Source organism: Azolla caroliniana, unplaced genomic scaffold (genome assembly GCF_043228905.1).
Source record: "Azolla caroliniana isolate FFs.n. ecotype wild unplaced genomic scaffold, voAzoCaro1.0.p SCAF_1, whole genome shotgun sequence".
NCBI classification, from domain to species: Eukaryota; Viridiplantae; Streptophyta; class Polypodiopsida; order Salviniales; family Salviniaceae; genus Azolla; species Azolla caroliniana.
The window spans coordinates 35,874,694-35,893,639 of NW_028230436.1; the positions used below are offsets into that span (position 1 = coordinate 35,874,694).

The window sequence follows — 18,946 nt, forward strand, 5'->3', positions numbered from 1 at the left end:
AAATTACTACTTCCATTAGTTAAGTCAATGTACATAGGATAATATACAATTCATATCTTACAAGCCAACTTCCATGGCTATAAAGAAACCAACATGTATAAAAGAATCAACAAAAAACTCATAATCACCGCATCATCCGATTAGCACAATATTCCTCGACTGCATACCCTCAACGTGAGTGAACCTCATGCAACCCTAATTCATGACTATTTTGCTTTGGGCTTGTGATTCTATATTTGACATGGAATTTTACGCCCTACAGTACAACTCTTAGCAAAGTTATGAAATGACTTAATCAAAATAATTGCTTTTTTACTTATCATCTACTATTGAGTTCAAGCATTGATTCATGATGTAGGCCACATTGACTACCGTGTCCACTTTGCATGAATGTGGCATGTTCATTCCATTCATGATGGTGCTAGCCATTACCATAATGTGATGATTCTTTCACTCCGCTACTCCATTTCTTTTGAAATATGAAGGGTTTTATAATTCCAAATACGACATCAAAACTTGAACACACAATCTTATCTTAAGTCATAAAGATAGAGGTTTTACCATGTGATTGTCTTAGTATATTTGAAAAAAAACATTCAAATTTCTTTGAATATTAATAATCGGAGATTAGAAAACAAGCATTATATTTTGTTTATGTGCTTGCTTCTCCCTGTATACAAACACAATCCTTCGTATTGTAAATTTTGTAACGGAAGGAAATACTAACTTATTGATTGACTCTTCAAAAAAGGAAAATTTGGGTGAAATGAAAATATTGATTGTGTTATTTAATTCTCTTGATATACGATAAACTTTTGTACCTCAAATAAGACAAAATATCAATGTGTTTTGTTATTTCAACATTTCTACTCTAAAGGCCAAGTTTATGAGCCATTATGCACTCATAAATAGTCATGTGTCACTTTCTAGTCTTATATATTATTTTGTTAGTGAATATTACCACACCAAATTAGTTGTTATATATATGTGCTATTTTTTTTCCAAAAAAAAAAGTGCTCTTATGTGGACAATACGAAAAATAAACAAATTAACCATGCCATTCTAGGAGATTTCCTTCGGTGGAAAGGGAATTCAAAAAAGGGGAGCATCTTCCTTGGAGTGTTGATCATAAGCCTACATTTTGCCATATTTATTAACATTGAGCAAAATCTTATGTTGGAAAAGTATTGTTGATTCCAAACGCAATATATGCAAATCATCACCTCAATGTATGTGATTGATTCGCAAAAATACATTACTCATAAACATTATCTAGCCTTGATCAATAGAATATGTATTGATGAAAACCAAGTTTACTATTAATTAAAGCATTGACAAGTTTTTTGAAAATATATTAAGAAAAAGCGTTGTTTATAGAATTTTACTTATTTTTCTTAAACCCATAGATTTATATACCAACACAACACATATGATTTGAACATGTGTTTTTGCTATCATTAAATATCAAGAAAATAAAGGAATTTGAAAAGTTTTGTCCAAATTAGAGACACGGGTATAAACTTGCTCATTACATTCATGATTATATCTAAATTGTAAGGTGGCGCTTGCCTTTAGAGGCATCCATCCATACATCAAAAGATGAGGGTGCAAAAAAGTGAAATTTTCCTAGTCGACAATGTGGTTAATTTTACATGTTAATGTGTTTGTGATTGCATGCACATGGTTCACATAACTATTTATAGTTTCAAATTTAAAATCATGTGTGCACCAATTCATATGAAACATATACCAAGCGGTCAATTGAAGCAAGGGACGAGTAATGAGTCCACAATAATGTCTACCCATCATTGTTCCAATTCGTGCTAGTAAGGTTAGGTCGAGGAATAAGCACAACAACTTTTTTCATTTTCTTTATTAATGTTTATTTGGAGACATTCTCACTTTAGATGTTTATTTCCATGTACACACGTCATGTGCTCCACTTTGTGTCTTCGCTTTACTTGACGCGATAGAAGAGAAAAAGTGGCATTCTCTTTGTATTGTGTAGGACACAACGAATATTGTTACTTAAAGATACTTAAGCAACAAAACATTAGGACACCTAGGTGAGCTAGAATGGATGTAATGACGGGTTTGTATGAACAATGAAATCATTGTGCGGGGCTCCTTTAATGCACGAATGAGCAAATACAACAGGAATACCCCAAAACAATCGAAATTGAATACAAATGAAAATGGTTGCACTCATTTTTTTTGGTGGAATTATTGATGTGGTTCATCTTAACATTACTTCTTAATGAATGCAAAGAAGGAAAACAACGAACTATTAGGACAAAAGGCTATTAGTTTTGCATCTAGGTAATGAATCTACACAAGGACTTTTCTGTTGACATTTTGAAATGTGTGATGAACAATGGCTATGTGTGAGAGTCATGGAAAGATGGATAAGTAATGGCCTATAAAAAGAAGAGAGATGAGAAAAGGGAAAGATATACAATTTGATATGCTCACTCTTGTAGTGTCGTGTTTTCTATAACCACTCGTGAGAGATGAACTTTCTCATATCCTTGTATACGTTATTCTACAGTGCATTCAAAAGGTTCACTTTTGTTCACATGTTCTTAATAGGTGTCACACTTGCTTTTCATTTGGGTTGAGTTGGCACATAAGCTCAAATACATGTAGGATGCTTCGGTAGCACATATAAGGCATGCATCATCACATTTGAGTATGGAGTCACATAACTATTTTATTCTTTTCTCAAGCAATGCCTTTACATGTATTTTACCATGGTTGGTCTCACACATTCTCTATATCACACAACCAATTGGTCATACGTAATATTGTTTTGGAAAAGCTAAAATCTCATCAAACCGTGTGTGGAGACAAGCATTGTGTGGTTTCTCATAAGTTTGTTTTCAAACAATGCCTTGCGCCCATGCCCCAATAGGTCAAGGAGTCGTTTGCTAACAATGTATATCCTAGATATAACCTAAACAATATCATTTGAGGATTTAACATGGTCACAACTCACCAACAATTTGCATTATTGATCAAACACACTAACGATGTGGTAACCATTTTGATATGAGCACGATTAATTGATAACTATTAATCGTTAGTTGAACATATACCGAAATTTGTCAAACATTAGCTCGATTAAATGAAACTATGGGCATCGACATTCTAACCGTGAAAAGAACACCTTGAAGGGCAACGTAAAAGATGATCGATGGTGATTAAGTTGAAGCATTATCTTATTGAAATAGAGAGGGTAATTAGCGAGTGTGCTTGCAAGGTGAGTAGTGTGCGATACATAAGCATCACATGATTGGCAAAAACCACATTCATCACGAGAGTAGCCGAGGCTATTATGTATGTATGCGAATGCGAATGGGTATGGGTATGCGTATGCGTATGCGTATGCGTATGGGTATGGGTATGCGTATGTGTATGGGTATGTTTATGTGTATGTTTATGTTTATGTGTATGTGTATGTGTATGTGTATGTGTATGTGTATGTGTATGTGTATGTGTATGTGTATGTGTACGGGTACGTGTACGTCTATCTGTGTATGTGTGTGTATTTCATTCTCTCTCTCTCTCTTTGGTGTCTTCTGTTTTGTGAGCTCGTCCCCCCCTCTTCGTCGCTAGATATTATTCCATAATCTCGACTAAATTCTCCACTGCATAGTCGCCGTTGAATCCATGCCCATGTCCTTGCAGAGGATTCGGAGATGATGACGAACATGTTCACGTTGGTCCAGAGGAAACAGAGATGGCAGAATCAAAGCTATTTCTTGGAGCATAGACATGGCCCTCGTAAGTCTCCGTCACCAGAGCTCATCCTTGTCCATCTTCCTGTTGCTCCTTCAGCAGCATTTGATCTTCTCTGCTGGACTATAAACATGGCCGCTTATCCCAGAGACTCTGTTATTGCTCTTGGTCAGGGTGTGCATCTATTCTCCTCTTTTTCTAATGAATCATCTACATGAAATCTTTGGATTCACTGTACAGGATGATGCTTTTGGAAAGAACTGCATTAATGGGTTCGAAACCATTTTTTATTATAGATACATTGCAGGGAAATCCGGCCGAAGATCTCAATGGCCTGTTCAAACCATTGCGAGATTTGTGTGACATGAAAGAGGTGAGCTTTGAATTGATCACCAGAAGTTGCAATTTTTCTTTAGCAAAATCAATAAAACCAAAGAATAAGAAGGTTCATTTTACGAATCTCTTTAAGGTGCACTTTGAGATGAGAATTTCGAACCATAGTTGTGTTGAGAAAATGCTGCTAGATGAAGTCTCATCCATGAGGGCGACAATGCTTGTTGTTACTACATCAGTGCCGCATTTACCAAGGTATTGTTGAATTGGTGAAGCTGATTTCCAGCTGTTCTGGTTGGGAAACATACATATACATGTATGTATGTGCATATATGTTCCATTATGTTACACATGTATGTGTATACGTCTAATGCAATGTCCATGTGGGTGTAAGTGTCATATATGTGTATGTGTCATGTACGTACATATGGGTATATGTGTCATGTATATTTATATGTGTATATCTGTAATATATATAGGTGTATGTGTATGCATTTGCGGGTATATGTATAATGCATGTGTAGTGTATGTTTATCTGTGTATATGTGTGTATTTCCATGTGCATGTCTGTATATTTGTATTTGTAGATGTTTACACATATGTATATATTTATGTGGTGGTTGATGGTGTGTCTTTCCTTATCTTGCGAGATGTATTCCTTCAGACATGCACGAAGGAAAGGAAACTTTCTATGCAAGCAGTTGCCAGCTGGGTGTTCAGTAGTTGTAGTGAAGGACTACAAGGTTATTTTCTACAGCAAAAACGATTATCGAGCCACTTCAGCACAGAAATTGTTCATATCGTCAGAGAGAGGTCTTTCTTGTGTGCTACGAAAATATAAATATATTGAACTCAATGATATGGTTTCTCATTAGCAAAAATCTTGCTACATAATTAGCCAGCTAATAAACTTATCAACCGTGTGTTTTAAGAATATTTATACAGAGATATTCTCTTATCACATATTTGAAGGGATATTACTATAGATTTTTGCCAGTTATGGAAATGGGAATAAAAATACCAACGAAGTTGAGGAAAATTTGAGAGCGACCATTATAATCTGAAGAATCATTTGTGTATGTAACATATGTATGCATGGGATAAATTGCCAAATAATATTCTGTCTCATTATTCTGATTCTATTGTACAATGTTCTACATTGCAGATAGAGCTCTACAGATCCAAACTGTGCCTTTGACATCTAATGAGATGCATAACCACCACCATACTATTTCCATGTCATGTAACAAGCCATTACCAGCTGAGATGAATTCACCAAATAGAGTTCTAGATGGCCCAGATGTTTTCTATGAATCAGGTTATGTTCATGATTCTGGGGATCACATTTTATTTTCTCGATCACTGTCAAAGAAATCTCTGATTACATGTGGGACATCTTCTTCTCATGGTGAAGATGAATTTATTTATATTAAACAACCCCATGGATGCCTTAACATTTGGAGAGAGAGTCATCAAATATGTCATTCCTTTACATTTCCATGTGCTGCTGCTCGCCAATTGAAGCGGACACTTCTATTTAACCATTGCAAGTCATTTGGGCACATTTTCAAATCATATATGAGTAGTTTCTGGATCACAAGACCTCTTAAAACAATCAATACAAATAAATCAAGCAATATTGCTAACATGTCTTTAAAGATCTTCACATTTGAAGAAATTTCAAAGGCTACAAATTTATTCAGCCATGGTATTCAATAGTCTGCCTTGTTAGTGGATGTGTTTTTCTTTGCTTGATGTTCTCAAAGGATTTAAGTTATACTGTCTTTGTAAAAGGTAATGTGGTAGGAAAAGGGGGACATTCGGAAGTTTACAAAGGATTGCTTCCTGGAGGCCAATGTATTGCTGTAAAAAGGCTGATTCAGACCGAATCTGGGGATCAGAAAACAATTGACTTTCTGAATGAGCTGGGGATAATTTGCCATATGTCACATCCCAATATCATACACATCATTGGATTTTGTGTGGAGAGTGGATTTTATCTTATTTTCCACTTTTTGGAACATGGAAGTCTAGCTTCCTGGCTCCATGGTAAGGATACATTGTCTTTATTAATAATCTTTTTTAAAATTCATGAAAACACAAATTCATTATTGTTTCCCTGTACAAGCTCTGATACATGCATATATTCTTTCCATATATAGACATTCATACATGGCCAATCAGGTTTAAGGTAGCTGATCCAAAATCTTATTTATTTGCAGGTGGAAAGAAATTAAAATGGTCAGTCAGGTATAAGGTTGCAGTGGGCACTGCCCGTGGCTTAAATTATCTCCACACGGATTGCCCTCGTCGTATCATCCATCGGGATATTAAGGCTTCCAACATTTTGTTGGGTCCAGATTTTGAGCCACAAGTACGTATACGAAGAAGGAGAAAAAGAAAAAGAAAAAGACAAATAAAGAAAAAGAAAAGCCCTTGAAATGTGGGTATAATATTTCTTAACTGTTTTTTCACAATGGCAGGTATCAGACTTTGGGCTTGCTAAATGGTTGCCAGATCAGCGCTCTCATCATGTACCGATGCCAATTGAAGGAACATTTGGGTTTGTAATTATTGTTAAAATTTCGATGTCCAAACTCATTATCAATGAGTGTATAATCCATAAAAAAGAGTCCATGTGATATTTTCAAGCAGGTATCTTGCTCCCGAATATTTTATGCATGGGATTTTAGATGAGAAGACAGATGTTTTTGCATTTGGAGTCTTGCTTCTTGAACTTATCACGGGACGCAAACCTATTGAAGAAGGCCTGCAGTCCAACTTAGTCGTATGGGTATGCCATTGAAATCGGTGATATACATACATGCACATATATTTATTTGCATATACATAAGATGTAATACAAGGTGTACACATTTGAACATAGATTTCATTGTATACAATGATTTAAGCCACACCATGTACCATGTTGAGGTTGGTTTCAATGACTTTTTCTATTGTTGTGCTTCCCGATAAATGTGTCCAGGCAAAGCCTTTCTTTGAAGCAATGAATATCCAGGAGCTTGCAGATATTCATCTCTATGGGGATTATAATTCACAAGAGATGCAATGCATGATGATGGCAGCGGCCCTTTGTGTTCAACCATCGCCACAATGTCGCCCTTCCATGGCTCAGGTTGGTTTTGAATGCATTTTTCTATTATAAATTTCAGTTCTCTAAATGTTCTTGGCTTATTATATGTGTATGCTTGTAATTCTTCACATAGGTTTTGCAACTATTAACAGACGAAGTAAGCTCAGATGGGGTAGATTCTTTAAGCATTTTTTCGTCCCAATCTCTTCACATTCAAGACCCCATTTTTGATGATGATTACAATTCGACACGTTATCGCAATGACATGCGTCGGCATCGAGAAATCGCCCTGCAATTCTGACAAGTCTTTAACGTAACCGTATCCTTGACATTCTTTTCTTGTTCTTCGTTTATACATCCAATGGACAATGTGTAAGATAACATGGTTGGGTTTCAGATAAAGTAAACCCCTTTATAGAATACCTGCTTTCACCTCACATTATTAACTCGACCTCTTCCACCAATAGGAACTTCGATTGATACCTAACGGCACTTTTATACCAGTTACTTGGTGTAACCCAAGCTTAATATCAAAATAATATATATTGAATTCATTAGGGGTCAAGGGTTTGTAAGCTTTTGAAGATGGACCCATTAACGATATTCCTTCCACCTTTCATCATGGGTGAAAAAAACCTCCCCCTATCATAAGTATTTGTCAATATAATCTAGAGACAACAATCATGAGCATTGTATATAACACACTCGTCATCACCAAGAACGGATCTACAAAAATAAGTGAATAAATTTTTGCACCTTTAATTTTATGATAGCAAATTGTGGCCACCTACATCATGCAAGGTGATGGGGTATGGATACATAACCACATTCCTTCATCGTACAAAGTGATGGTATGATATGGATTCCCCTTACCTTTTGTCACAAAATTATCTTGACCTTTTCATCATGATCCTTCAGTCCACACTTCACCTATGCTCCTGTCTCCAAGGGTTTTTAGAGTGGAAGGCATATTAAATGGGTACAAAAAAGCATGACCTGAAAGGTTGGTGAGGCATAATTTTATGGTTGTGTTTTTTTTTGTTTACTATGTGTTATGGGGATATGACAAAGGGTGCAAAAGAGCCATGGAACCCGAGGCAAAAGAAGAAAAAAGACAAATGCAATGAATTTTGTGTGAGTATTCTGGTAGCCTCAATGAATTTGGGAGACAGTTTTCTAGGGTGTACGTTTCAGTATTTAAAAAGCACAGCAAAATACATCATATGCCTTGTGATAATTAGATGCTCTTTCCTCTCTAAAGTGATAGAATTGTTGTCCATAGAGAGGGAACCCACACCAAGAGTGTCCCTACCTTTCTAACTATTTACTGCGGATTTTCCTAAGACCACCCCTAACTTTCAAATTATTTATTAGGTTTGTTTGAAGAGTACCATTGACTTTCTATTGATCAGGATGCCCATGAGATTAAAAATCTCCCCCAGAAAACAAAGGTTTATTAAAGCAAAGGGCATCTTTTAAAAAGTTAAGCATTTTGTCAATCATTTGAAGATCAAGGGTGATGTAATTTGGGCTTAATCATGCAATTAAGGTTGATGCATGAATAGTAATGTGAGAACATAGGCTCATATTTGATGAATGTACTAATTGGGACTTGGGTAATTCCCTTCAATTCAACTTGTATTTCTGAAATTGAGTGCATCCAAAGTTTCACAATTTATATGAAAATTACTTCGATATACATACGTGTAAGAAATTCAAAGAGTATGCCTACTTAAAACAAATACGTATATGTGGTTGTCAAGGTTAGGGATTGCTAATCGCACAAAATTTAAGATTAAAATAAATAGGTAAACCTTAAATAATGATTACGATAAAATATTTGTTATTTTCATAATATCTTAATTATGAAATTGCTTCCTTAATTAAATGTGAGATCAATTGTGTAGATTGAGCTAATAAATTATCCTTATGTGATTTTAGAACCCATTATCCCAACATTATTTTGAGATGCTGCAAAGTGTTCAGGTAATAGTTTCGCCCTAATTAGTTAGATTTGGGTAAGGTAAACCCTCTCACATGTTGTAATACTAGCTGACATGAATCTACTTCTTGAGACAACGTCCCCATACAATATACTTGTGAAATTGCCCAATTAACTGCCTTTTCAGCCTATTGAGTTCCGTGGTATGTCTCAAAGAGCATCAAAGAAGAACCCATTCTCTCTCTCTCTCTGGTATTTATATCTTCTTCTTGACCATAGTTTCTAGAATAGCATATCATCAAACGGCAATGGGCCCAAGACAGTCTTGGAGTTGATAAACGACAATAACTGATTATTCAAAATCCAAGTCAGCCTACTATGTGGACTGCAGGAAGTGGGTTAGATCAATTCAGTCTGTATTCACTTTTCACGTCATAATCCTAGTAGAAGAAAAGAAAAGATGCACTATAAAAGAGAAGAACACATAGAAATGCCATTGAGAGATTGGACGGATAAACAATAGGATTTGAAATTGGAACCCAAATTTCTGATTCCTCACCAGGATTACATTTAAGATAATGTATCTAATTAATTCCCCAAGATCATTTAGTAGACTTGCCTTTTCTCATTTAATAATGCGCTATATGCTGCTTTATTAGCATAGACAATCCTCATAATGGTCATCCAAACACATGCAACATATTCTAGCCCTCAGCAATGTTGCTTCTATCTTGTTTATCATTTATTCTAGATTACTGATGGATCACCGCACGATCGACCTAGCAAGCAGTAGTTTATTTTCTGGTGTTATACTTGATGGAACATAAGAAACTAATTGAGCACCCATGCCATGATGGATGAGCCAATTCAGCCTACCAATATCCAGTAACTGCTTGCATTTTAAACCTAATGTCACTCGGTTTGCTGGTTGTGAAAAAAACTCATTGATATCCTCTCGTCCAGCTTGAAATTTCCTGGAAAGGACCTTTCCAATAACCCATCAGGCACAAGAACAAACAAACGAGTTTACACGCATTAGGAAACAGACACTAACCGAGACTGTATTGATGTCAAATCATATAACAGTTCTCCCTGGTTTGACAACTGATTCATTTGTGTATGTTCATCTGAGAGGCCATTCCTATCATAAGACAAGGCCCCACTGGTAAACCATGTGATTACATGAAAGTCTTGTTTTGAGAAACCCATTTTCCTGAAGAAATCCTTATCTGTATAGTGACAATAAAAGTCAATAGAACATCAAACAAACTACAACCTGTATACATAGAAAATGGACGAATGTGTTTAAGTTACGTTTCAGGGACACATTATATCCTCTCAAAAATTTAGTACAACAGACCGGGTGCTTGCTAAGAATTTTTTTGGCACAGGAGAACTTGAACAGTTCATATATTAAATAAGTTATAAAGAGGTGCCCAGCCCTGATGGTAGATATTACTTAAAGGATCTGTGAATGGGGCTAATAATAAACAAGCACATGTGCCAATTAATTTGAGTGAAGCAGGCTTACTTCCAAGTTCTCGGGCTTTATTCATAACATGCACACTACATCAATAGAAATTAGGCAGTCTTCAAAGAGATCGAAGGTGAATTGTTTTATAAGTTTTTTCTTCTCTTGTTCCTGCTAGTAGATCTGTGTCATTTCCTAAGAGCTAGGTGCTTGAAAACATAACTTTTCTGTTGGTTGTTTTAGATCATCTCGTAATCCATCAAGATAATCAGGTCTTGCACTTGAATCAGACAAATTAACAATACCAGTCTCAAAGCCAGGATGAAATTCCCCTAAAACACAGAATTAATGCATGTCAAAATTTTCATGTCATAAACTTCCATGGTCTTATGTATTGTGCAACACTACTCATTGAAATTTAAGCATCTAACTACAAAAAACTAGAGATGGCTTTTTTGACTGTGCTTCCACATGAAAACTACCTCGTATCCTATCCTAAGAGACTTTATCTGAGTCATATAAACATCAGTTTCAATGATATAAATGAATATATCATAATCGACCAGACAAGCCACTGTAAAACAGAGAAGGTTGTACAATGTAAACTCTAAAAAAAAGAACATACAAATCTCATTCAGAACTTCAAATCATAGATAACTAACCACAAAGCTAAAAGACCCAAATGGTTATGGCTCTGAACACTTACTGACATATGACTTCCACTGGCAAAGATGGTGACAACAAGTTGCTATGGAAAGCCCATCAAATAAAGGGACAGAACCTTGTGATAACAAGTCGCTTTTGGGACCAAGACAACATCTTAGAGTCAAATCTGCACATTGCAACTCGAAATAAGAAAATAAAGATCGCGGAGAAATGAAGTCAAAATGAAACAGGTGTAAAAAATTAGATGCTTCAGAGAACCATTGAACATAAAACAAGAAACAAGCTTAAGAATATAATTTGTTCCCCACCACCAAGATCTCAAGCTCTGCCATCAAGCTTAATCAGTTCGTTCCCTCATTAAACCCTGTGCAGCCCACTAAAGTGTGTTATTGTGCAATGTTTATATACCTGTAGCATTTCCGCACAGATGTTTGCTCAATGCAATATAGTGCGAACCCTGTAAGGACTGGATGCCAGACAAATTCAAATGCTCAACTGCACAAATGAAGAGATACAAATTTCAGATTTCATTAAAATCATTTGTTTACTTTCCATCAAATAGTTACTTATGCTCATTGATTTTATTATGCAAATCTACATGAGTCCAAATTTTCCAATGGCCATAATAAATATGTCAAACGTGTAAAAGACTTATGATTGTATGCCATATTCACTATATGACCAGAAAACTGATTCTACACACATGAACAAGCAACAACCAAGGTCCTTTTTATAGTTCCCCCAAAAATAATGATCCAAGACTACACAACTGATGGGCACACTCCAAAAACCAGCAATTTAAAGAAGTTGAGACACAGAACCTAAAACAGGTGCTCTCAAGTAAAGTTGTGCGTATAATAAAAATGATTATGCCAATAAGGGAAGGCATCCACTATGTTGATGCAAAGACCACGTGCGCAATGTTGAATAGTTGCAATCAGAGCATCATACATTGTAGGGCCAAAGGGGCACGGCAGAAAACATTTGGTGGGAGACAAGGAAGGTCTACAATTAATTCATCCACATCTGAGGAAATTTGGTGAAGGAATTAGAAGATTGATCTTGACAGCACCATTTTATCTCCTTGTATTGGGTCTATATGATAAAGAGAACACAACCAGAGAACAATGATATGCAATTATCAAGTGTCTTTGCGATTGTTAAAGCCCAAAAATGATGCAAGAAACAGAGAGGGACCCAGGTATCGAGAATTTGTAAAGCAGACTTTATCCTCAAAAACGTAACAGTTTTATTGAGAAAGGTCCCTTAAGAAAATTTCTGTATTTAGATTTGGTTGTACCATAGATTTAATACCAGAAAATTTATGCTGTTACTTGAATGGTTAAATGCACGAGGCTACATTTTATTACATATCATTGAACCAAATGCACAAAATCAAGTATTGACTGGTTTACATACTGTCAATTAGAATACGTTCAAATGACACATCTGCATTCTGCCGCAAAGTTCTGTCTGCCTGCATAGTCATTATTAAGATAGACTGAATTAATAAAGAGTGGCATGAATATTGTCGAAACTTGAATGATCATGTCTTTATATATCAAGAAAATCTGAATTCATAAAGAGCAACATAAATATTGCTGAAACTTGACCAATAACACCTTGAACTTGTAGGGTCTACGGTCTATAAAAATGAGCTTTTTCGCATCATAGCAATCTGCCAGCATATGCGTTAAGTAACCTCTTCCAGCACCAAATTCTATAAACACAGGTTCGTCCTTAAATTGAGAAAATCCCTTGTCTTCGTCTGCATCATTAGGCTGAGGTAGAAGACCGAAATTCTCCATGTTGCCAAGCATGGATGCTTGTTGCATAGCATGCTTTTCTTGAAATGGTACTCTCCTAATGCACAAAACTGTCAGTTCATCATAGTCTGTGAATTTTCTAAAATGTTTGATCTATTAGGGATTTTCAAGTCGCAGAAACAGACTTGCATTCGAAAGATAATTTGCTATGATTGCATCTTCCTCACCTGTCCAATCCTGATTTTGCATCAATCCATTTACTACATGCCGAAGGTTGCTCAAATGCAAAATCAAATTTGCCTTTGCAATGGGTATGGTATGCCAGTTCTATCTTCACGACTAGCCTCTCCAATTCCTCTTTTGGTAAAGAATTGAAACACGAACGCTTTGCATTCGAGGTCCAGTAACCCTGCAGTCTTCTATTTTGCCCATCTTCGCCAAAGGCTTTCCCCCTAATAGTCCCACCAAGTTCACTATCCATGCCATTGCGCGACCATGTTTGTTTAATTCCTTTGTGCTCCAGCATAATGACACCACCATCATCCTTGTTGTCAGCTTCATCATTATCATGATCTAAATCGTAATCGTCTTCATCATCATCACTGCCTGCATTCACGCCTTGGACATAATATGGCATGCTCTCCAGCTCCTGGATCCGCAAAAAGGTCGGGCATCTCTTAGTATGGGCATCTACCTCTGTCTTGAGTATGTGGCTGCAAATCTCCCATATTTACTTTAGAGAATGAAACAAAAAAAGGACACATACAGAAAATGCAAAGACAAGACTGAAGGTTACTCACTGAGATGGGTCAATGGGACAAGGGACCCTTGCCTCCACATCCGGCGGCTTATGGTTCCCACAATACCTAGAAAGATCAAATCTCGTTCATATTCTCTTACAACATCAATCCGCAACATTCAACCGCAGCATACATCCAAAACGTTTTCCTTCATAAAAGAGCTATATCCTATCCTACCCCCAACAACGCAACAAAGCCAAACGAGTGTTAAAAGAGACATACGAGACGTTTGGAAGCGCAGAGGCAGAGCAATTTCGGCCTTTTCGAGGGAGCCATGTCTGGCAACGGCGGAGGTCTTCTTCCATCATAACCACAGGTCAAGGGCGGAGGAAGAAGCAGGTGGGACATTCCATTCCATTCAAGCAGAGAGCCTCTAGTAGTAGTAGTAGTAGTAGTAGTAGTAGTAGTAGGAGTAGTATATGAACTCCCTCGTTACCTTAACGAAAATTGCACGCACACACAAATACAGAGTAAGTTAGGCCATGGGTTCTTCCAAAACTCTGCTTGTAAGTTGTATGTTGTAGCCCAACCCCACCCCCAAGCCCAACCAACTACATACTTACTTACTCTTCATTCTCCACACTCCATACATACATACATACGTTGCCTCCTCGGAGACATCTGCTAGTGATTTCACATATGTCTGTTGGACCGATTGCAAACATTCTTTGTATGTCGAGGACGAAACCACGCATCATAATGATTCTTTGAACTTTATTGAATATATATATATATATATATATATATATATATTCCCCAAATGATACGCCTTGGTATTATAAAATCATAGGAAATACAAAAGTTGAGTTGGATAAACAAGCCTAGAGTGAGCACATGCACTCAGCACACATAAAAATAGTTATGATATCAAGAGATAAGCCCTCACTTTCCATGTGTTTGAGACACTTCATGGCTTCATGTCCTTGTCCTTGTTGAGCATAGCCAACAGTAAGGGCTGACCAAGCAATCACATCTCGAAGATGAAGCTCTTCGAGTACTTTTCTTGCTTTCTCAAGCATACCACATCTAGCATACATATGAACGAGAGCAAAGCCAAGAACAACATTCTTCTCCAACGATTTCCTTTTCACGACCTCATTGCATCGTTTCGAATCATTTTAAAGCTTTATAAACTTGGTCTTCTTGTGCATAACTTGAAATTAATGAAAAGGAACCCTTGTGTACAAACTGAAGTCCATGGCATCAAACATGATGGTTGCTTCGGTCAGAACAACAACAACAACAAAGATAATGCCAAGCATAAATCCATCCATCCATTCATGAGGAGAGAAGGACCCAAAAAGACTTCCGATGAAGAATTGAGGGCCCAAACTCCTCATATTCTGATTTTGCTATCCACATCTCTTAAAATGTGTTGAGCGATGCAAGGATAGAGCCTCCAATCCAGACATTATACTTCCTTTCAAGTGGTGCCACTACTTTGATTTTCATACCACTAGGTGCAAGTGCCATTAACTTTATTGAATATTATGTACGTTAGGTTGGATTTGAATCTAGGTCAACCCATTGCCTCCTTTTTTCAAACAAAGCAATCCTCGTAAACCAAAAAGATAGTAGAACTTATGAAGATCAAAGGATCCCTCGAAGGGGCAGATGCTTGTCTTACATTGAATCTTGGTGGAAGTAAATCTTAATTCAAATGTTGATTCACGACATGTTAAATTTGCCGCGATTGTTCCTAAAAGGTAAAGCAAAAGAAAAGGCTCTTGTTTTCACATTAAAGTATAATACGCGTGTTCTTTACAATTTACGTTCCCATTTATTTTTTATAAGCACTAAAGATAACGTTGCGTTTTGCACTCGTTGCTTTCATATTGTATGAAAATGGATTGATCTTTCATAATATTTGAGTGAAGACTTAAGTGAGACGTTTTACAACTAATGGAAGGAGTTTTTTAAAGAAAAGAAAAAAGACTTAAGTGAGACTCACAATAACACCACCACCCCTTTTGAAGAGCATATTAGATCATGTTTAATAAAATCATAGGCATGAACAAAAACCTTTTATCAAACACATTTCACATCAAAAACATGTTTGCACACATGGTAGGAGCCACAAACATACCTTTTTTGCTATCTCTCGTCATCAGTGATGGTAAAAAAAAGCAGTGCAACAAGTAAAATGAGACCTCTCTCTATTAGTTTTCTCGAGGACGAGATGTACAATCCCATAACGATGTCGGTGTGCATGGCAGAAGAGTCTCTCGGTGTACACACACACATATAGCAGAAGAATCTCTCGCTCATATACACGAAAAAGAGAGCGACAAACAAAGAATTTGGTTTGCACGTGGAATCTTGGGCAATGAGAGAGAGAGAGAGAGAGATTCAGCCCGTCGCCGCACCAATTTGTGAAAAGAGAGAGAGAGAGACACACACACACACACTCAGACACACACATAGAGTAGAAGAGTCTCTCGCTCGCATATGTACATGAAAAAGACGGCGACAAACAAAGGAATTGATTTGCACGTGGAATCTTGGGCAATGTGACAAGAAGACGATGTCAATGATGACGTTTACCATATGTAGATATTGACAACTTAAGGAGTGAAACAAATAATAAAAACACACACACATTCTCTCTCTCTAAAGAAGTAAAACAAGAAAAAAACAAAAGAACACTGTAAAGAAGGAAATAAAAAGTCTCGTAAAGGAATTTGAATGGGTCACGGGTTCAAATCTTACCCATTCTTCTTCTTCTTCTTCTTCTCCTTCTTATAAGTCCGTCTCTTTGGTTGGGCTGAACCCACAGGCTCTGGAGTCTTCACTACACACACACACGCCCAGAGACAAGCAGACAGAGAGAGAGAGAGAGAGAGAGAGAGAGAGAGAGAGAGAGAGATTTTGATCCCTACCATCTTCTTCATTCAAAACAGAGACAGACGAACAGACAGACAGACACAGAGAGATCAATTTTGATCCTTACCATCTTCTTCATTTCTTCATTCAAACACACACACACACACACACACACACACATAGAGATTTGTTTTGATCTCCCCTCCTTCCTTCCCCCCTGCCTCCATAGCTATGGCTACAGGCGTGGAAAGGAGGATGAAGTGCACATTGAAACTACCCCTCATTCCCCCTCGAGAAACGCCGGCCTGCCCTCGGCCTCGGCCTTTCCCGCTCCCTCTTCCGCCGCCATCAGCACCTGGTGCTGCCTCCGCCCCGGCCATTGACAAATCGAGGCGTCCCTCAGTTTCCCCCCTTCTCTCACATGAAGACAATATAGACCCCCGCCGATACCATCAAGCTCTGCCTCCTCGGCCATGGCAGCAGTGGCAAAGTGTATAAAGTCCAACACAAGCACACGGGGAAGATTTATGCACTCAAAGTCATCCAGGAGAAGAACTGGGAGAACCAAATCCTCTCAACTGAGATGTGCATCCTCCGCCGAGCAAACTCCCGCCATGTCATAAGGTGCCATGGCTCTTCGTTGTCCGATAAGAATGGAGACATTTCCTTCGTCTTGGAGTACATGGATGGTGGCTCGCTCGCGAGCGTACTAGAAACCCGTGGCACCATCAGTGAGCATTATCTGGGTGAAGTGGCAAGCCAAGTGCTGAGGGGGTTGAATTATCTGCACTCTAACAAGATTGTGCATCGGGACATAAAGCCCTCTAATCTTTTGATAAACCAGAAGCAAGAAGTGAAAATCGCCGATTTCGGAGTGAGCTCTGTTCTCGACAGTAGCCTCGCGCCATGCAACTCCTTTGTGGGCACATGTGCATACATGAGTCCCGAGAGGTTCGACCCCGACAGTCATGGGGCAACTATTGTGGATATGCTGCAGATATTTGGAGTTTGGGCCTAACCCTATTAGAATGTGCTATTGGACATTACCCTTATTTGGGTCCTGGCCAAAATGCAGATTGGCCGACACTTATGGTTGGTATTTGTTATGGCGAGCCGCCATCTCCACCACCCGGAGCCTCCCCACTCTTCCGAGATTTCATCATGCGATGCCTCCAAAAGGATCCGATCAGGCGGCCACGAGCTTCGGTTCTCCTATCTCATCCATTCGTAGCACGATATGAGAACTCCCCATGTGACATCTCGGGATTGATTCGATCTCCTAGTTTGTAAAGCACATACATGTATGTATATGCGTTATCAAAGTACTCTACAGTAACCCCCCCCCCCCCCCCCCCCTCCCCCCCTTTTCTATTTGCATCAAATTTTTTTTTGTTGTTTGGAGAAGGCTTCTAAGAGGATTTTTTATTCCAAACAATTCTTTTTTTTCCTTTATTTACCTCACAACATAAGAGGAAATTGCTAACATAATTTGGCTGTAGCAATTATCCATTCTTTCATTCATTCATTCATAAATTGTAAATTGTAATGTTTTTACATACTTTTGTAAAAAACTTGCATATATTTGAAACTCGTAAAGAATTCTCATATTTTACCCCCCAGGATGATAATAAAGTCTCCATTTAATTATTATCTCTGTGTATCTTCATATATTAGAAACAACCTTGTTGATATACATATACATATATGTATATATCTATGAGCTTCTCTCTTGCAAAGTGAAACATTGATCACACAGTTTTTTGTTTATATGGAGATTGCATCGATCTTACATTGCTTGACCCACAGCATCACTTACGCATTTTCGTCGGTTTATTGTTATTTTGCTTGTTTTCAGCATACTAGGTTCAGGTTTTGATGCTTCCTAATGAATACTGAAAACCATATGCTCCTGTTTTGGAAGTAATGTGTGTTTTAGACTAAACAACTACGGAACCGTTTTAAACCACCCATTGACATCAAGTGTTGCCCCCATCCTTTGCATACAGAGTAAGTTTTATCATTGAAGAAACAAAGGATAATTCTGGAGAGGATCTATTTCTCACTGAATCTCTATATGCCCTATACTCTCCAGTCTTTCACAAGTCTAACTCAAAGAGAGCCATCTATGTGATTCTCCTCTCAAATTTATTCCCAATTTTCTTTAGCACGGGAAATTCGATTAGTACCAGATGTGTTTCACAGGCTTTAGGAACACGTCAAATCACCTCTATGGATGCCTTTTAATCTCCGAAAAAAAAGACATACGTGTCCCACTACCAAATGATACAGGAATTCTGGTCAATTTTCTGTCTA

The 18,946-nt window shown here is 37.6% G+C and overlaps 2 protein-coding genes and 1 pseudogene across 9 annotated transcripts in view; 2 read left to right on the top strand and 1 right to left on the bottom strand.

Annotated features, from left to right (window-relative positions):
* Positions 1-3,577: 3,577 nt before the first annotated feature.
* Positions 3,578-7,730, top strand: LOC147870194 (receptor-like cytosolic serine/threonine-protein kinase RBK1). 3 transcript variants are annotated; one of them, XM_087337797.1, is made up of 11 exons: positions 3,578-3,906; positions 4,035-4,111; positions 4,208-4,326; positions 4,736-4,884; positions 5,237-5,779; positions 5,866-6,120; positions 6,294-6,445; positions 6,555-6,634; positions 6,727-6,865; positions 7,058-7,207; positions 7,299-7,730. In XM_087337797.1, the coding sequence occupies exons 1-11, from the start codon at positions 3,699-3,701 to the stop codon at positions 7,464-7,466; spliced, it is 2,040 nt and encodes a 679-aa protein (XP_087193923.1). In that variant the 5' UTR covers positions 3,578-3,698; the 3' UTR covers positions 7,467-7,730. The 3 variants fall into 3 exon arrangements, with proteins under 3 accessions (XP_087193923.1, XP_087193922.1, XP_087193929.1); XM_087337796.1 differs by having other exon boundaries at positions 3,579-3,912; XM_087337803.1 differs by having other exon boundaries at positions 3,853-3,912; positions 4,046-4,111.
* A 2,095-nt stretch (positions 7,731-9,825) lies between these two features.
* The window catches only part of LOC147870195 (methyltransferase), a 21,023-nt gene continuing 11,902 nt past the window's right edge, over positions 9,826-18,946 (bottom strand). Inside the window, exons 1-10 of one of the 6 annotated variants that reach the window (XM_087337831.1) lie at positions 14,033-14,164; positions 13,811-13,876; positions 13,238-13,723; positions 12,858-13,107; positions 12,664-12,721; positions 11,653-11,739; positions 11,285-11,410; positions 10,162-10,336; positions 9,984-10,081; positions 9,826-9,886 (exon numbers count right to left, since the gene is read on the bottom strand). In XM_087337831.1, the coding sequence (XP_087193957.1) occupies positions 9,855-9,886; positions 9,984-10,081; positions 10,162-10,336; positions 11,285-11,410; positions 11,653-11,739; positions 12,664-12,721; positions 12,858-13,107; positions 13,238-13,723; positions 13,811-13,876; positions 14,033-14,118 (1,464 nt within the window). In that variant the 5' untranslated portion in view covers positions 14,119-14,164 and the 3' untranslated portion in view covers positions 9,826-9,854. Of the gene's footprint in view, positions 10,082-10,161; positions 10,337-11,284; positions 11,411-11,652; positions 11,740-12,663; positions 12,722-12,857; positions 13,108-13,237; positions 13,724-13,796; positions 13,877-14,032; positions 14,165-18,946 lie in introns of those variants that run through there. The other 5 variants (XM_087337814.1, XM_087337823.1, XM_087337847.1 and 2 more) reach the window with 5 other exon arrangements.
* LOC147870196 (mitogen-activated protein kinase kinase 9 pseudogene) lies at positions 16,604-17,975 on the top strand (annotated as a pseudogene).